We start from the raw sequence: 19,661 nt of genomic DNA on the forward strand, positions 1-19,661 counted from the left end.
ATCTTGGGCACTTTCTGCGGCGCGTGGCCTTCTGGGTAAGCACTGTCGCCATTGCCAGCTGTTTTCCGATGTAAACAAGTGAAAGCATTGGATAGTGTGAATAGGAGAGAATGTTTCCACGTGGGAGAGTCTAGGACCAGAGGCCATTACATCAGAATGAAAGGATGTTCCTTAGCAAAGGAGAAGAGGAAGAATATTTTTAGTTCGAGGGTGTTGAATCTGTGGAGTTCATTGACACAGGGGGCTGTGGAGGCCAAATCAATGGATATTTTTAAGGTGGAGATTGACAGGTTCGTGATTAATAAGGGTGTTAGGGGTTATGGTCAGAAGGCAGGAAAATGGGGTTGAGAGGGAGAGATAGATCAGCCATGATTGAATGGCGGAGTAGACTTGATGAGCCGAATGGCCTAATTCTGCTCCTGAAATGTATGAACTTATAGACTTATGGACTCAGCGGGACAGTGTTGTGGAAATTACAAACTGCCTTGATTGCTCTAGGGGCTGATTACAGAATTGTTTAAGTAAATGTGAGTTTACGTAAGTTGCCTGTCGCGCGTCAGTCGGGGAGTGCCTGTACTTATATTCCTGTTTCTTTCCTCAACATAGATTTCTGTTTATTCTCTTGGGTCCCCTTGGTAAGGGTCCTCAGTATCATGAAATTGGCAGGTCCATCGCAACACTGATGAGTGATGAGGCAAGTGATGAGGCTCTGATTATTAGCAACCACTTTCTGTTATTTGCACTACCAGTTTATTTATTCATGTGTGTATATATTTATATCATGGTATATGGACACATTTATCTGTTTTGTAGTAAATGCCTACTATTTTCTGTGTGCTTAAGCAAAGCAAGAATTTCATTGTCCTATACAGGGACACATGACAATAAACTCACTTGAACTTGAACTTGAACTTGCTCGATTCTAAAGTTATACAAAATGATTCAATTGTGTGTGTTCTTCTCATTTCTGTTGTGCACTTTGATCATTGATTAATTGTAAATTAAATTATAATTTATTGTCACATGTACACCTCGGTACAATGAAATGCTTTTCTTTGCATTACAGCAGACCTCACCTAGGCAGTACACAAAGAGTCGTCACGTTTCTGGCACCGACAAATGTTTTGCTAATAGTCAACTAATGTAATTGTAGTCACATTTTTAAGAATGCATAATTTTAATAACATTGGAAGATGGGAGGGTAGAATAGAAATTATATAAGAATGGAGGGATGGTAATTTAATTTCATTTTGACTTCACATTTTTAATCCTGTATAAATAAGAAAGTAGCAAGGGCCACATGTTCCTGGTTCATCCAGAAATGGGTATGTGTTTAACGTGGCTTTGTTTCAGTTTGAACTAGTCCACGTATCTCCATGTTGGTCTTGACCCAGAATGTCACCTATCCACATTCTCCAGAGCTGCTTATGTGTAGGAAGGAACTGCAGATGCCAGTTTAAACAGAAGATAGACACAAAATTCTGGAGTGACTCAGCGGGACAGGCAGCATCACTAGATAGAAGGAATGGGTAATGTTTTGGGTCGAGACACTTCGTCAGACTTCAGACTCTCTGAGTTACTCCAGCACTTTGTGCCCCTTTACCAAACAATCTTGTTGGATGTGGTGCCATTAGATTTGCTGTAGCCAATCCAGCAATAATACATCTCAAGAAGGGTCCCGACCAGAAACGTTACCTATCCATGTTCTCCAGAGATGGAGAAAACTCACGTGTATACAGGGAGAATGTGCAAACTCCGTGCAGACAGCATCTGTAGTCAGGATCGAACCTGGGTCTCTGGCATGGGGGGAAGCAGCTCTGTGTCAAGGCAAGGCCGCCCCCCTGTGTCCTATCCATTCCTCCACAACTTTCTGTGCAAGAAGTTACTGATACTTTTATCAAAATTCATGTCAAATGCCAAGAGTTATTATGACGGTCAAATCAGATTTGGGGAAATCACTGTGAAAAATATACATCTTCTAGATGTGCTGGGACTCATCCTCAGTAATGTGACCTGGGGTCATCGGGTGTTTTGGGTCTCACAACATCAGACACCCTCGCCCAGGCGACCCAGCCGGGGTTGATCAGGCCCTGACCTGCGTCCCAGCAGCAACCGCCCACGGATCAGCCATCTTAATAACCACTCTGCAGGGGTTGGTAGATTCTAGTCCGTGGAGGGACTGGGCTCTGTGAGGTGAGTCCTGGCCGGGCTCCTCCTGCGTCTCACCAGGCACTGCATCTCCTTCTCCGAGCATTTCATTCCCGCCTGATGGATTTTTAGGCCATGGTGGTTTATTAGGCCTTTCCGTAGCCTTATTGGGTGTCTTTCTCACGAAAGACACAGACTTGGGTGCTAACCCAGCCTTTCCCAGGTGCCGTCTTTCCGTGCCTTCAACTGTCTCTCCATTTAAGTTAAAATACATAGCAGAAAAATTGTAATAAAAATAATTAAAATATATTGGGTATTGTTAAAGCAGAGATTGACAGATACTTGAAGAATACGGTTATCAAAGGTTATGGGGAAAAGGCAGGAGAATGGGGTTGAGAGGAAAAGATAGATCAGCCATGATTGAATGGTAGACATAATGGGCCGAATGGCCTAATTCTGCTCCTATGGCTTATGAACATACTTTTAGATACTCATGATGAACAAATATACATCATATTTCCACAAAAGTGCAATATTCATTCAACACACGCTTTGCACTTGAATTAGATGCTAATGTAATCTTGTTTGCAGTTTCAGAATAATTCCCATGTGATCTTGAGACATTAGTTCACTTTAGAGACACAGCACGGAAACAGGCACCGATCGGTGATCATCCTCCACACTAGCACCATCCTGCACACTAGCACCATCCTGCACACTAGCACCATCCTGCACACTAGCACCATCCTGCACACTAGCACCATCCTGCACACTAGCACTATCCTACACACTAGGGGAAATTTACAGTTTTACCAAAGCTAATTAACCCACAAACCTGTATGTTTTTGGAGTGTGGGAGAACCTGAGCACCTGCAGAAAACCCACATGATCACAGGAAGAACATTCAAACTCAGTACAGACAGCACCCGTAGTCAGAATTCAACCCGGGTCTCTGGTGCTGTAAGGCAGCAAATCTACCACAGCGCCACCATGTTGCTCTATTGTTCTTAACTTAGCAAACCATAAAATTATTGTTCAGAATAAGTTAGACTGAAATTGCAATGGTGGAATTACTGCTAATTGGTGTGTAAGAACTTCATGTATAATTGGTTCATATTTGCTGTGTGTATATATAGGTATTTCATGACGTTGCCTACAAAGCAAAAGACCGGAATGATCTGGTGGCTGGTGTTGATGAGTTTCTCGACCAAGTGACTGTACTCCCACCGGGAGAGTGGGATCCCACAATCCGCATAGAACCACCAAAGAGCGTACCTTCCCAGGTACGTGTACGCGCCAATGAGGTCCTAGAGTCATAGTCCCACAGCATGGAAACAGGCCCTTCCACCCAACTCGTCCATGCCGACCAAGATGTCTCATCTACGCTCACTCGTGTTTGGCCAATACCTACCCCAGGTACCCAATGTACCTGTCCAAGTTTAGTTTAGAGATACAGCACGAAAAAAAGCCCTTCAGCCCAACTCTTCCAATCTATCCAAGATGCCCCATCTATGACGGTCCCAGCTGCCTGCATTTGGCTCATATCCCACTAAACCTTTCATATCCATGTACCTGTCCAAAAGTTTTAAAATATTGTTATTGTACCTGCCTCAATTATCTGGGTGTTGAGTGTCCTATCTCTTGTGGCACTCTAAGTCCAATAAGTTCCTTTACTTTACCTTCGACTTTACTTTCCCGACCAAGAGCAAGATGCCCCATCTAAGCTATGTATGCGTACCTGCCCATGTTTGGCCTTTCCCCATCCATATACCTGTCCAAGTGGCTTTGAAATGTTGGTTACTCTTGGATCCTGAACCTCAACGTGTTTTATTCTTTTCTTTCGTAACTTGGGCAGGAAAAACGAAAGATTCCAGGAATACCGAATGGAACCACAGCTCACGGCGACTCGGAGCTCCACGATGAGCCTACTGGACCCGCGTTACAGAGAACAGGGAGGTTGGTGAAAGCATCAGTCATGTTAAGATGATTGTATTTTACGTCCTTCAATCCCATGCTGTTTGAGTGAATACTACAGTGGTGTTGCTAAACGTAACCTTTTTGCTCACCTGAAATTTTTAGTTTAGAGATACAGCTTAGTATTTTCTTGGTCTGGATGCTTTAGTTGTTCTGGGATACACATTGACCTGAGGATCTATTCATACCGTGGAACCAAAATATTAGAGTCAGGACATTCAGGATTAGAGATATCACTCCTGAATCTTTTCTGCATGTCCCAATTCTTGATTTTAAACCCATCTTGTATTTCCTGTTCAACAGATATAATTAAAGCTGGAAAGATAGCTGAGAAGATTTATGGGGATGCTGCCAGGACTCGAGGGTCTGAGTTTTAGGGAGAGGTTGGGGCTAGCTCGGACTTAATTACTTGGAGCGCAGGTGGCTGAGCGATGATCTTAGAGAGGTGGATAAAATCTTGAGGGAAATTGACAGTGTGAGTCTATCCCGCTCCCCTCCCCCCAAGATACAGGAATCAAGAAGCAGAGGGCATAGGTTGCAGGTGAGAGCGGAAAGATATAATAGGAACCTGAGGGGCAAACTAGAGGGTGCTGGGTATATGGAATGAGGAGGTAGTTGAGTGAAGATGATGTTTTTTAATCTATATGCTATTTAATGAAAAACGTCTTTTGATATCTCTACAACCAGGCTCTTTGGTGGATTATATGAAGACATTAAAAGGAAAATCCCATTTTTCTGGAGTGACATTCGAGATGCCTTCAACCTGCAGTGTGTGGCCTCGTTCCTGTTCCTGTACTGTGCGTGTATGTCACCGGTCATTACATTTGGTGGTCTCCTGGGAGAAGCTACAGAAGGCTGCATCGTAAGACTCTCTTTCCACAAAATAATATTTGTAATATTTGTTGACGTTGGTCGTTCAACGTGATTAGTGAAAGGCCTGGATTGAGTGGATGTGGAAAGGATGTTTCCATTAGTGGGAGTGCCAAGGACCAGAGGCCATAGCCGCAGAATAAAAGGACGTACCTTTGGAAAAGAGATGAGGAGTTTTCACATTCTCCCTGTGACCTTGTGGGTTTCCTCTGGGTGCTCTGGTTTCTCCCATATCCCAAAGACGTGTGGGTTTATGGGTTAATTATCCTCTGTAAATTTCCCCTAGTGTATAGGGAGTGGATGAGAAAATAGGATAATATTGAACTAGTGTGAACCTGACCTCTGGTGCTGTCTGCATGGAGTTTGCAGTTTTCTCTGTGCCCTATGTGGGTTTTCTCCGGGTGCTCCAGTTTCATAGAAACATAGAAACATAGAAAATAGGTGCAGGAGGGGGCCATTTGGTCCTTCGAGCCAGCACCGCCATTCATTGTGATCATGGCTGATCGTCCCCTATCAATAACCCGTGCCTGCCTTCTCCCCATATCCCTTGACTCCACTAGCCCCTAGAGCTCTATCTAACTCTCTCTTAAATCCATCCAGTGACTAGGCCTCCACTGCCCTCTGTGGCAGGGAATTCCATAAATTCACAATTCTCTGGATGAAAAAGTTTTTTCTCACCTCAGTCTTAAATGACCTCCCCTTTATTCTAAGATACTAAATTTCTAAGTTTTTCTAAGTTTCTGTTATCCTGTTCTGTTATTCTAAGTTTCCTCCCGCATCCAGAAGACATGCAGTTTGTAGGTTAATTGTCCCGCTGTAAATTGGCCCAAGTGTATAGGACTTAGAAGGGGACAGTTTACAGTTTATAGACGTTTACAGGTGATTGAAGGTTGGCTTGATCCAAAGGGCCTGTTTCCATGCTGTGTGTTTCAATCACTTCATTTGATCAAAAGTTTCAGCATTCCTGTTCCATGGGTTGAATATTTTTACATTCCATTCTGAACTTGGTTAACAAGTTGACTGCGGTAAATATTTTAGATTAATTGTGAGCAATGGGAAAGACCTTATTTCAGAAATTGAGATTTCTTGCAAGACCAATAATTATTGTTGATCTCCAGTTGCCCTTGAGAAATATGGGTCATCTTTTCGAACTGCTGTTGTACTTGTGGTGAAGGTAATTACTTAATTACACATTATTTATTTTTGTTTGTAAGCAAACCAGAATGCACCATGCAACATTTTAAGTAGTCAAAGGATTTATTATGCTTTGAAAATTCTTAACATTATTACCAGAATTATGCCAGGATTAGGGAGTATTAGCTACAGGGAGAGGTTGGACAGATTTAGATTGTTTTCTCCGGAATGCTGGAGGTTGTGGGGAGCCCTGATAGAAGAGTATAAAATTATGAGGCATCCTTCCAGAGAGTGGAAGTATTCAAATATTAGAAGGCATAACTTTAAGGTGAGAAGGGCAACATTTAAAGGTGACTAGACCAAGGGGGACCCTGTATGCGGCTGCGGCGTCACACACTAACCACCCCTCCGCCCCCTCACATTAGTTTTTATAGATATGTGAAGAGAAAGAGATTAGTTAACACAAATGTAGGTCCCTTGCAGTCAGAAACAGGTGAATTGATCATGGGGAACAAGGACATGGCGGACCAATTGAATAACTACTTTGGTTCCATCTTCACTAAGGAAGACATAAATAATCTGCCGGAAATAGCAGGGGACCGTGGGTCAAATGAGATGGAGGAATTGAGTGAAATCCAGGTTAGCCGGGAAGTGGTTAGGTAAATTGAATGGATTAAAGGCCGATAAATCCCCAGGGCCAGATAGGCTGCATCCCAGAGTACTTAAGGAAGTAGCTCCAGAAATAGTGGATGCATTAGTGATAATTTTTCAAAACTCTTTAGATTCTGGAGTAGTTCCTGAGGATTGGAGGGTAGCTAATGTAACCTCACTTTTTAAAAAGGGAGGGAGAGAGAAAACGGGGAATTACAGACCAATTACAGTCTAACATCGGTAGTGGGGAAACTGCTAGAGTCAGTTATTAAAGATGGGATAGCAGCACATTTGGAAAGTGGTGAAATCATTGGACAAAGTCAGCATGGATTTACGAAAGGTAAATCATGTCTGACGAATCTTATAGAATTTTTCGAGGATGTAACTAGTAGAGTGGATAAGGGAGAACCAGGGGATATGTTATATCTGGACTTTCAGAAGGCTTTCGACAAGTTCCCACATAAGAGATTAGTATACAAACTTAAAGCACACGGTATTGGGGGTTCAGTATTGATGTGGATAGAGAACTGGCTGGCAAACGGGAAGCAAAGAGTAGGAGTAAACAGGTCCTTTTCAGAATGGCAGGCAGTGACTAGTGGGGTACCGCAAGGCTCAGTGCTGGGACCCCAGCTATTTACAATATATATTAATGATTTGGACAAGGGAATTGAATGCAACATCTCCAAGTTTGCGGATGACACTAAGCTGGGGGGCAGTGTTAGCTGTGAGGAGGATGCTAGGAGGCTGCAAGGTGACTTGGATAGGCTGGGTGAGTGGGCTAATGCATGGCAGATGCAGTATAATGTGGATAAATGTGAGGTTATCCACTTTGGTGGCAAAAACAGGAAAGTAGACTATTATCTAAATGGTGGCCGATTAGGAAAAGGGGAGATGCAACAAGACCTGGGTGTCATGGTACACCAGTCATTGAAAGTAGGCATGCAGGTGCAGCAGGCAGTGAAGAAAGCGAATGGTATGTTAGCATTCATAGCAAAAGGATTTGAGTATAGGAGCAGGGAGGTTCTACTGCAGTTGTACAGGGTCTTGGTGAGACCACACCTGGAGTATTGCGTACAGTTTTGGTCTCCAAATCTGAGGAAGGACATTATTGCCATAGAGGGAGTACAGAGAAGGTTCACCAGACTGATTCCTGGGATGTCAGGACTTTCATATGAGGAAAGACTGGATAGACTCGGCTTGTACTCGCTAGAATTTAGGAGATTGAGGGGGGATCTTATAGAAACTTACAAAATTCTTAAGGGGTTGGACAGGCTAGATGCAGGAAGATTGTTCCCGATGTTGGGGAAGTCCAGGACAAGGGGTCACAACGGGCGGCGGCCCGGAGCGGAGACTGCGGGACCCGGAGCTGGGGCGGTGGCCTGGAGCTGGGGCGGCGGCCCGGAGCTGATGATGTGGCGGGCCGTCTCGGAGCGGAGACGGCGTTCCGGCTTTCGGCGGCGGCGACATCACCATGGAGGTCCGCTGGACAGGAGAGCGGCATCTCCGGCCTGGATCAATCGCCTCAGCGCAGAGGGAGAACAAGGAGGGAAGAGATGGAGACTAAGACTTTGCTTCCATCACAGTGAGGATGTGCTTGGTGAACTCACTGTGGTGGATGTTTAATTTGTGTTTATTGTATGTTTTGTTTTTATTGGTTCTGTGTATGACTGCAGGCAACATAATTTCGTTCAGACCGAAAGGTCTGAATGACAATAAAGGAATCTAATTCTAATTCAAATTCTTAAGGATAGAAGGGAAATCCTTTAGGACCGAGATGAGAAACAAAATGTTCACACAGAGAGTGGTGAATCTCTGGCACTCTCTGCCACAGAAGGTAGTTGAGGCCAGTTCATTGACTATATTTAAGAGGGAGTTAGATGTGGCCCTTGTGGCTAAAAGGATCAGGGGGTATGGAGAGAAGGCAGGTACAGGATACTCAGTTGGATGATCAGCCATGATCGTATTGAATGGCCGAATGGCCTACTCCTGCACCTATTTTCTATGTTTCTATACACTAACCACCACACACACACAGGGATATGGATTATGTGCAGGTAGATATGGGCGGCACAGTGGCGCAGCTGTAGAGATGCTGCCTTACTGTGCCAGAGACCCGTGTTCGATCTACGGGTACTGTCTGTACGGTGTTTTTGCGTTCTCCCCATTATTGCGTGGGTTTTCTCTGGGTGATCCGGTTTCCTCCGACATTCCAAAGACGTGCAGGTTTGTAGGTTAATTAGCTACGGTAAAGATTGTAAATTGTCCCTAGTGTGTAGGATAGTGCTAGTGTATTGTGTGGTTGCTTTGTCGGTGCGGACCCTGTGGGCCGAATGGCCTGTTATTGTGTGAAGAAGGGTCTCGACCCGAAATGTTGCCCATTCCTTCTCTCCAGAGATGCTGCCTCACCTGCTGAGTTATTCTAGCATTTTGTGTCTACCTTCGATTTAAACTAGCATCTGCAGTTCTTTCTTACACAAGGCCTGTACTGTTCTATGTTCTAATATTTGCTGTCAGCCTATTGGATTGAAAAACGGATACAATTACAGGTCTTCCCCAGTTCTGGCAGGTTTCTGCTCCTGAGAACTGTTCATAACCCGAACAGTTCTCACTGAGTCCACAAACCCCATTCTCACATGTGTAGGAGAGAACTGCAGATGCTGGTTTAAATCAAAGGTGGACACAAAATGCTGGTTTAACTCAGCGGGGCAGGCAGCATCTCTGGAGATAAAGAATGGGTGACGTTTCGAATCTTCAGACAGAAGAAGGGTCTCGACCTGAAATGTCACCCATTCCTTCTCTCCAGAGATGCTATCTGTCCCGCTGAGTTACTCCAGCATTTAGTGTCTATCCCCCATTCTCACATGACAGAGATGCATGTGGCAATTGTTTGCCCCATAGAAATCTTAGCAGTTCCCCCATTACAGGATGGATATGGAGGCTTCAGAGAGGCTATCAGAGGTTATGGGGAGAAGGCAGTTAGATGGATCAACCATGATTGAATGACGGAGTAGACTTGATTGGCAGAATTACCTTATTCTACTATTCTTTATGATTTATGAGGGTATTAGTTATCAGGGGAGTTTGGACAAACTTGGATTGTTTTCTCTTGAGTGTTAGAGTTCTTTGAATGTTGGTGTGTTAGTGGGCGGCATGGTGGTAGAGCTGCTGCCTTACAGCGCCAGAGACCTGGGTTTGATCCTGACCTCGGGTGCTGTCTGTACGGAGTTTGCACGATCTCCCCGTGATCACGTCGTTTTTCTCCGGGTGCTCCAATGTTCTCCCACATCCCAAAGTGGTACGAGTTTGTAGGTTAATTGGCCACTAACCTGTTCCTAGTGTGTAGGATAGAACTAGTGTGAACAGATGATCGCTTGTCGACTCGATGGGCCGAAGGGCTTGTATCCATGCTCTATCCCTAAAATAAATGAGTTACATAGCAAAATAACGGACCACATCCATCCAGTGGTTGAATGGTTCTTTATTATCACATGTACAGATGAACAGTGATTTAAAAAAAAAAATGTTTTGCAAACAGTTCAGGAAACTATGGCCTTATCCAAGCACACTCTCCGATAGTACAAAGAGCATAGGAATGGCCCAATGAGACCGCATGCAAGGATCGCCAGGTTTTGGTGCCATCTTTAAATTCCTCTGGACTGTGCGCTCGGTGTCCAGGAGTGGTGCCCTATCCAGGCGAGCTCCAGGCTGCTGCAGGGCCTCCAGCTGTTGCCTCCAGCGTACATTTATCAGTGTATTACATGTCAATAATGATTCTTTTGTTTCTAGAGTGCCATGGAGTCTCTCTTTGGAGCATCAATGACCGGCATTGCATATTCACTGTTCTCTGGGCAACCACTCACAATCCTAGGGAGCACGGGGCCTGTCTTGGTGTTTGAAAAAATACTCTATAAATTCTGCAAGTAAGTAAATCAATGACACGCTTCGAGTTGCTGCACGGGTTTTGTTTAGTTTAGTTTGGAGATACAGCACGGAAACAGGCCCTTTGACCCACCGAGTCCGCACCGATCATCGATCATTCCGTACACTAGCCCTATCCTGCGCACTAGAGACAATTTGCAATTTTTACTGAAGCCAATTCACCTACAAACCTGTACGTCTTAGGAGTGTGAGAGTAAACCTGAGCACCCGGAGAAAACCCACGCAGTCACAGGTAGATGGTACAATGGCGTAGATAGGGCATCTTGGTCAAATCCTGGCGATTCTGTGGACGCAGTCGGGAGACCAGGATGGTGGTCTGCCTCCCTGGTGCCAAGGTCTCGGACGTGTCTCAACGCGTCCAAGATATCCTGAAATCAGAGGGAGAGGAGCCTGAGGTCGTGGTACATATAGGTACCAATGACATAGGTAAAAAAAGGGAAGAGGTCCTGAAGGGAGGATTTAGGGAGTTGGGAGGAGAGTTAAGGAAAAGGACCAAAAAGGTAACAATCTCAGGATTACTGCCTGTGCCACGCGACAGTGAGAGTAGGAATGGAGCGAGGTGGAGGATAAATGCGTGGCTGAAAGACTGGTGCAGAGGGCAGGGATTCAAGTTTCTGGATCATTGGGACTTCTTTTGGGGAAGGTGGGACCTGTACAGAAAGGATGGGTTGCACTTGAACCCGAGGGGGACCAATATCCTGGCGGGGAAATTTGCAAAGGCTACTGGGGAGACTTTAAACTAGAATGGTTGGGGCGAGGGACTCAAATAGAGAAAGCTAGTAGACAGAATGGGAGGCAGGAAGCAGAAAAGGGAAGCACTCGGGCACAAGAGGAGAAAGAAAAAAAAGGAAATAAACAGAGAATAAGAGGCGGGGGGTTTCTTAAATGTGCATATTTTAATGCTAGGAGCATTGTAAGAAAGGTGGATGAGCTTAGAGTCTGGATAGACACCTGGAAGTATGATGTTGTGGCGATCAGTGAAACATGGTTGCAGGAGGGCTGTGATTGGAAACTAAATATTCCAGGATTTCGTTGCTTCAGGTGTGATAGAATTGGAGGGGCAAGAGGTGGAGGTGTTGCATTGCTAGTCAGGGAAGATATTACAGCAGTGCTTTGGCAGGATAGATTGGAGGGCTCATCTAGGGAGGCTATTTGGGTGGAACTGAGAAGTGGGAAAGGTGTAGCAACACTTATAGGGGTGTATTATAGACCGCCAAATGGGGATCGAGAATTGGAAGAGCAAATATGTAAGGAGATAGCAGATATTAGTAGTAAGCACAAAGTAGTGATTGTGGGAGATTTCAACTTTCCACACATAGACTGGGAAACACATTCGGTAAATGGGCTGGATGGTTTGGAGTTTGTAAAATGTGTGCAGGATAGTTTTTGCAGCAATACATTGAGGTACCTACTAGAGGAGGGGCACTGTTGGACCTCCTGTTAGGAAATGAGACGGGACAGGTGGCGGAGGTATGCGTTGGGGAGCACTTCGGGTCCAGTGATCACAATACCATTAGTTTCAATATAATTATGGAGAGGGTCAGAACTGGACCTAGGGTTGAGATTTTTGATTGGAGAAAGGCTAACTTTGATGAGATGCGAAATGATTTAAAAGGAGTGAACTGGGACATTTTGTTTTATGGGAAGGATGTAGAAGAGAAATGGAGGACATTTCAAGGGGAAATTTTAAGAGTACAGAATCTTTATGTTCCTGTTCGGTTGAAAGGACATCTTGTTCGGAAAAGGAGGGATATCTACAATAATTATAGGCAGCATGAAGTAAATGAGGTGCTTGAGGAGTATAAGGAATGTAAAAAGAATCTTAAGAAAGAAATTAGAAAAGGTAAAAGAAGACATGAGGTTGCTTTGGCAAGTAAGGTGAAAGTAAATCCAAAGGGTTTCTACAGCTATATTAATAGTAAAAGGATAACGAGGGATAAAATTGGTCCATTGGAGAGACAGAGTGGACAGCTATCTGCAGAGCCAAAAGAGATGGGGGAGATATTGAACAATTTATTTTCTTCGGTATTCACCAAGGAGAAGGATATTGAATTATGTGAGGTAAGGGAAACTAGTAGAGTAGCTATGGATACTATGAGTTTCAAAGTAAAAGAAGTACTGACACTTTTGAAAAATATAAAAGTGGATAAGTCTCCAGGTCCTGACAGGATATTCCCTAGGACATTGAGGGAAGTTAGTGTAGAAATAGCCGGGGCTATGACAGAAATATTTCAAATGTCATTAGAAACGGGAATAGTCCCCGAGGATTGGCGTACTGCGCATGTTGTTCCATTGTTTAAAAAGGGTTCTAAGAGTAAACCTAGCAATTATAGGCCTGTTAGTTTGACTTCAGTGGTGGGCAAATTAATGGAAAAGATACTTAGAGATAATATATATAAGCATCTGGATAAACAGGGTCTGATTAGGAACAGTCAACATGGATTTGTGCCTGGAAGGTCATGTTTGACTAATCTTCTTGAATTTTTTGAAGAGGTTACTAGGGAAATTGACGAGGGTAAAGCAGTGGATGTTGTCTATATGGACTTTAGTAAGGCCTTTGACAAGGTTCCTCATGGAAGGTTGGTTAAGAAGGTTCAACTGTTGGGTATAAATGCAGGAGTAGCAAGATGGATTCAACAGTGGCTGAATGGGAGAAGCCAGAGGGTAATGGTGGATGGTTGTTTGTCGGGTTGGAGGCAGGTGACTAGTGGGGTGCCTCAGGGATCGGTGTTGGGTCCTTTGTTGTTTGTCATGTACATCAATGATCTGGATGAAGGTGTGGTAAATTGGATTAGTAAGTATGCAGATGATACCAAGATAGGGGGTGTTGTGGATAATGAAGAGGATTTCCAAAGTCTACAGAGTGATTTAGGCCATTTGGAAGAATGGGCTGAAAGATGGCAGATGGAGTTTAATGCTGATAAATGTGAGGTGCTACACCTTGGCAGGACAAATCAAAATAGGACGTACATGGTAAATGGTAGGGAATTGAAGAATACAGTTGAACAGAGGGATCTGGGAATAACCGTGCATAGTTCCTTGAAGGTGGAATCTCATATAGATAGGGTGGTAAAGAAAGCTTTTGGTGTGCTGCCCTTTATAAATCAGAGCATTGAGTATAGAAGCTGGGATGTAATGTTAAAATTGTGCAAGGCATTGGTGAGACCAAATCTGGAGTATGGTGTACAATTTTGGTCGCCCAATTATAGGAAGGATGTCAACAAAATAGAAAGAGTACAGAGGAGATTTACTAGAATGTTGCCTGGGTTTCAACAATTAAGTTACAGAGAAAGGTTGAATAAGTTAGGTCTTTATTCTCTGGGGCGCAGAAGGTTAAGGGGGGACTTGATAGAGGTCTTTAAAATGATGAGAGGGATAGACAGAGTTGATGTGGATCAGATTTTCCCTTTGAGAATAGGGAAGATTCAAACAAGAGAACATGACTTCAGAATTAAGGGACAGAAGTTTAGGGGTAACATGAGGGGGAACTTCTTTACTCAGAGAGTGGTAGCGGTGTGGAATGAACTTCCAGTGGAAGTGGTGGAGGCAGGGTCGTTGGTATCATTTAAAAATAAATTGGATAGGCATATGGATGAGAAGGGAATGGAGGGTTATGGTATGAGTGCAGGCAGGTGGGACTAAGGGAAAAAAGTTGTTCGGCACGGACTTGTAGGGCCGAGATGGCCTGTTTCCGTGCTGTAATTGTTATATGGTTATTGTTATATGGTTAAATGGACGAGTTAGGTCAGCGCTGAATGACTCCATGAAGTAATCAGTGCTTTGTTGAAACAAAGAACTGCAGATGCTGGTTGACACATAAAAGGACACAAAGTACTGGAGTAAATCAGCGGGACTGGAGAACATGGATAGGAGATGTTTCGGGTTGAGACCCATCGGTCTGAAGAAGGGTCTCAATCTAAAAAGTCACCTATCCATGTTCTCCAGGGATGCTGTCTGGCCCACTGAGTTATTCCAGTATTCCATGCAGGCACAGCAGGCAGTGAAGAAAGCTAATGGCATGTTGGCCTTCATAACAAGAGGAGTTGAGCACAGGAACAAAGAGGTCCTTCTGTGGTTGTACAGGGCCCTAGTGAGACCGCACCTGGAGTATTGTGTGTAGTTTTGGTCTCCAAATTTGAGGAAGGACATCCTTGCTATTGAGGGAGTGCAGCGAAGGTTCACGAGGTTAATTCCCAGGATGGCGGGACTGTCATATGTTGAAAGAATGGAGCAGCTGGGCTTGTACACTCTGGAATTTAGAAGGATGAGAGGAGATCTTATTGAAACATGTAAGATTATTAAGGGACACGTTCGAGGCAGGAAACATGTTCCCGATGTTGGGGAGCCCAGAACCAGAGGCCACAGTTTAAGAATAAGGGGTAAGCCATTTGGAACGAAGATGAGGAAAAACTTTTTCACATAGAGAGTTTTGTGATCTGTGGAATTCTCTGCCTCAGAAGGCAGTGGAGGCCGGTTCTCTGAATGCTTTCAAGAGAGAGTTAGATAGAGCTCTTAAAGATAGCGGAGTCAGGGGATATGGTGAGAAGGCAGGAACGGGGTACAGATTGATGATGATCAGCCATGATCACAGTAAATGGCGGTACTGGCTCGAAGGACCGAATGGCCTACTCCTGCATCAATTGTCTATTGTCATTTTGTGTCCTTTTGGTCAATTTCTACCAATTCAAGGCATTGATTAATTGCAATATAGAAACTGGAAACAAGCTCTTCAGCCCACTGAGTTCACATTGACCATCGATCACCTGTTCACACTAGTTCTACATTATCCCACTTTCTCATCCACTGCCTACACATTAGGGGCAATTTAGAAGCCAAACACTTTTAAATGGTTAATTATTGTCAAAAAAATAATGACGTTAACATGTTGTTATGTCATCTCTTCATCATCACTTTTTACAATAGGGAATACGGTTTATCCTACCTGTCTCTGAGAACGTGTATTGGGCTGTGGACCGCCATTCTCTGCCTGATTCTCGTGGCGACGGATGCCAGTGCGTTGGTTTGTTACATCACCCGCTTTACTGAGGAAGCCTTTGCCTCCCTTATTTGCATCATATTTATCTACGAGGCCCTGGAGAAGTTGTATCATCTCGGTGAGACGTACCCCATCAACATGAACATTCGCCTGGAGCAGCTGACACACTACTCGTAAGTTTCTTTCAGTCATTGTTTCCAGCATTACCCTCTCCCATCCGGGAAGAGGTGCAGAACTAAACACCCTTTACGTGGTGACATTTGCATACCTTGGGTATGTAACCAAGAATGTTACTGTGACTTGCCACATGTGACAATAAAGTATTCAATTCAAGTGTGAAAATGCGCACCTCCAGATTCAGGAACAGTTCCTTCCCAGCCGTTATCAGGCAACTGAACCATCCTGTCACCAACTAAAGAGCGGTCTTGAGCTACGATTTACCTCATTGGAGACCCTCGGACTATATTTGATCGGACTTTCGTAGACTCTCTTTCACTAAACGTTATTCATGTTATTCCCTTTATTCTGCATCTGTACACTGTGGATAGCTTATAATCATGTATTATCTTTCCGCTGACTGGTTAGCACCGAATAAGAAAACGTTTCACTGTACCTTGGTACACTTGATAATAAACTAAACTAACATTTACGGGGACTTTGCAAGGACCTGTGGGCCCTGAGCAATAGGGGGAGGTTGAGCATGCAAGGACCTGTGGGCCCTGAGCAATAGGGGGAGGTTGAGCATGCTAGGACCTGTGGGCCCTGAGCAATAGGGGGAGGTTGAGCATGCTAGGACCTGTGGGCCCTGAGCAATAGGGGGAGGTTGAGCATGCTAGGACCTGAGGTCAGCACGATGGCGCAAAATTTCAAAATCGGTAATTTTTTAGTCGAAGCCGGTTGCGATGCTAGTTGAAGGTGGTTGCCGGAGGTTGCAGGTGGTTGCCGGAGGTTGCAGGTGGTCTTACCTTCCACTACCTTCAACCTCCGGCAACCACCTTCATATAACCATATAACCATATAACCATATAACAATTACAGCACGGAAACAGGCCATCTCGGCCCTACAAGTCCGCGCCGAACAATTTTTTTCCCTTAGTCCCACCTGCCTGCACTCATACCATAACCCTCCATTCCCTTCTCATCCATATGCCTATCCAATTTATTCTTAAATGATACCAACGAACCTGCCGCCACCACTTCCACTGGAAGCTCATTCCACACCGCTACCACTCTCTGAGTAAAGAAGTTCCCCCTCATGTTACCCCTAAACTTCTGTCCCTTAATTCTGAAGTCATGTCCTCTTGTTTGAATCTTCCCTATTCTCAAAGGGAAAAGCTTGATCACATCAACTCTGTCTATCCCTCTCATCATTTTAAAGACCTCTATCAAGTCCCCCCTTAACCTTCTGCGCTCCAGAGAATAAAGACCTAACTTATTCAACCTATCTCTGTAACTTAGTTGTTGAAACCCAGGCAACATTCTAGTAAATCTCCTCTGTACTCTCTCTATTTTGTTGACATCCTTCCTATAATTGGGCGACCAAAATTGTACACCATACTCCAGATTTGGTCTCACCAATGCCTTGTACAATTTTAACATTACATCCCAGCTTCTATACTCAATGCTCTGATTTATAAAGGCTAGCATACCAAAAGCTTTCTTTACCACCCTATCTATATGAGATTCCACCTTCAAGGAACTATGCACGGTTATTCCCAGATCCCTCTGTTCAACTGTATTCTTCAATTCCCTACCATTTATCATGTACGTCCTATTTTGATTTGTCCTGCCAAGGTGTAATACCTCACATTTATCAGCATTAAACTCCATCTGCCATCTTTCAGCCCATTTTTCCAAATGGCCTAAATCACTCTGTAGACTTTGGAAATCCTCTTCATTATCCACAATACCCCCTATCTTGGTATCATCTGCATACTTACTAATCCAATTTACCACCCCTTCATCCAGATCATTGATGTACATGACAAACAACAAAGGACCCAACACAGATCCCTGAGGCACCCCACTAGTCACCTGCCTCCAACCCGACAAACAGCCATCCACCATTACCCTCTGGCTTCTCCCATTCAGCCACTGCTGAATCCATCTTGCTATTCCTGCATTTATACCCAACAGTTTAACCTTCTTAACCAACCTTCCACGAGGAACCTTGTCAAAGGCCTTACTAAAGTCCATATAGACACCATCCACTGCTTTACCCTCGTCAATTTCCCTATTAACCTCTTCAAAAAATTCAAGAAGATTAGTCAAACATGACCTTCCAGGCACAAATCCATGTTGACTGTTCCTAATCAGACCCTGTTTATCCAGATGCTTATATATATTATCTCTAAGTATCTTTTCCATTAATTTGCCCACCACTGAAGTCAAACTAACAGGTCTATAATTGCTAGGTTTACTCTTAGAACCCTTTTTAAACAATGGAACAACATGCGCAGTACGCCAATCCTCGGGGACTATTCCCGTTTCTAATGACATTTGAAATATTTCTGTCATAGCCCCGGCTATTTCTACACTAACTTCCCTCAATGTCCTAGGGAATATCCTGTCAGGACCTGGAGACTTATCCACTTTTATATTTTTCAAAAGTGTCAGTACTTCTTTTACTTTGAAACTCATAGTATCCATAACTACTCTACTCGTTTCCCTTACCTCACATAATTCAATATCCTTCTCCTTGGTGAATACCGAAGAAAATAAATTGTTCAATATCTCCCCCATCTCTTTTGGCTCTGCAGATAGCTGCCCACTCTGTTTCTCCAATGGACCAATTTTATCCCTCGTTATCCTTTTGCTATTAATATAGCTGTAGAAACCCTTTGGATTTACTTTCACCCTACTTGCCAAAGCAACCTCATATCTTCAACTAGCATCGCAACCGGCTTTGACTAAAAAATTACCGATTTTTAAAATGGCAACCTATTTTTAGTTGCGGTCGGTTTTGAATTTTTTGAAATAATCGCCGGAACATAGAAGAAGCGAAAACCACTTTCGACCATTAGGGAGACTGACAAAAACCTCCGGGAACCGCACGGAAACCTTGGGTGGGGCGCAAAGTCTCCAGATGTTTCTGTTCAGGTTTCCTAAGTGGGACAGGGGCATTACAGCCTCAGACACCCGGGTTCAATCCTGACTATGGGTGCTGTCTGCATGGAGTTTGTACTTTTCCCTGTGACCACATGGGTTTTCTTTGGGTGCTCCAGTTTCCTCCCACACTCCAATGACTTCCAGGTTGTTGGCTTCTGTAAATTGTAAATCGTTCCTGGTGAGTAGGATAATGTCAGTGTACGGGGTGATCGCTGGTCAGCGTGGACTCTGTGGGCTGGAGGAACTGTTTCCTTGCTGTATCTCTAAAGTGCAAGAGATCTCATGACTTCTTGCAATCTCCCCTCCAGCATCAGACCTGACAGTTCCCTAGAGGTACAACATTTTAGACACAAGGAACTGCCGTTGCTGGTTTACTTAATAAAAACACAAAGTGCTGGAGGAACTCAGCTGGTCAGGCAGCACCTCAGGAGAATGCTCCCGAACAGCCTTTGGACTTTAGAGATACAACGTGGAAACAGGCACTTCAGCCCACCTAGTCCATGCCGAACAATGATCACCCTGTATACACCATCACTATCCTACACACTAGGGACAATTTATAATATACAGAAACCAACTAACCTACAAACCTGCACATCTTTGGAGTGTGGGAAGAAACCGGAGCACCCGGAGAAAACCCACGTGGTCACAGGGAGAACATTCAAACTCCGTACAGACAGTACCCATAGTCAGGATCGAACCTGAGTCTCCGGTGTTGTGAGACAGCAACTCTACCGCTGTGCCACTGTGCTGCCCTTCTGCATTTGACAGTGAACCAGGGTATTGAACTCAATCGTAACGATGGAATAATTAAAATGTAGAACCAGGAGGACGCAGATAG

General features: G+C 44.2%; 1 protein-coding gene across 3 annotated transcripts in view; it reads left to right on the forward strand.

Moving 5' to 3' along the window:
• slc4a10 (solute carrier family 4 member 10) overlaps positions 1-19,661 on the forward strand; it is a 136,168-nt gene that overhangs the window by 81,581 nt on the left and 34,926 nt on the right. For all 3 annotated transcript variants that reach the window (XM_033024154.1, XM_033024152.1, XM_033024153.1), the window contains 6 exons: positions 607-694; positions 3,285-3,431; positions 4,004-4,104; positions 4,810-4,984; positions 10,564-10,697; positions 15,640-15,885. In XM_033024154.1, coding sequence (XP_032880045.1) covers positions 607-694; positions 3,285-3,431; positions 4,004-4,104; positions 4,810-4,984; positions 10,564-10,697; positions 15,640-15,885 — 891 coding nt within the window. The remainder of the gene's footprint in view (positions 1-606; positions 695-3,284; positions 3,432-4,003; positions 4,105-4,809; positions 4,985-10,563; positions 10,698-15,639; positions 15,886-19,661) is intronic.

This window comes from Amblyraja radiata, chromosome 7 (genome assembly GCF_010909765.2).
Source record: "Amblyraja radiata isolate CabotCenter1 chromosome 7, sAmbRad1.1.pri, whole genome shotgun sequence".
Classification (NCBI taxonomy): domain Eukaryota; kingdom Metazoa; phylum Chordata; class Chondrichthyes; order Rajiformes; family Rajidae; genus Amblyraja; species Amblyraja radiata.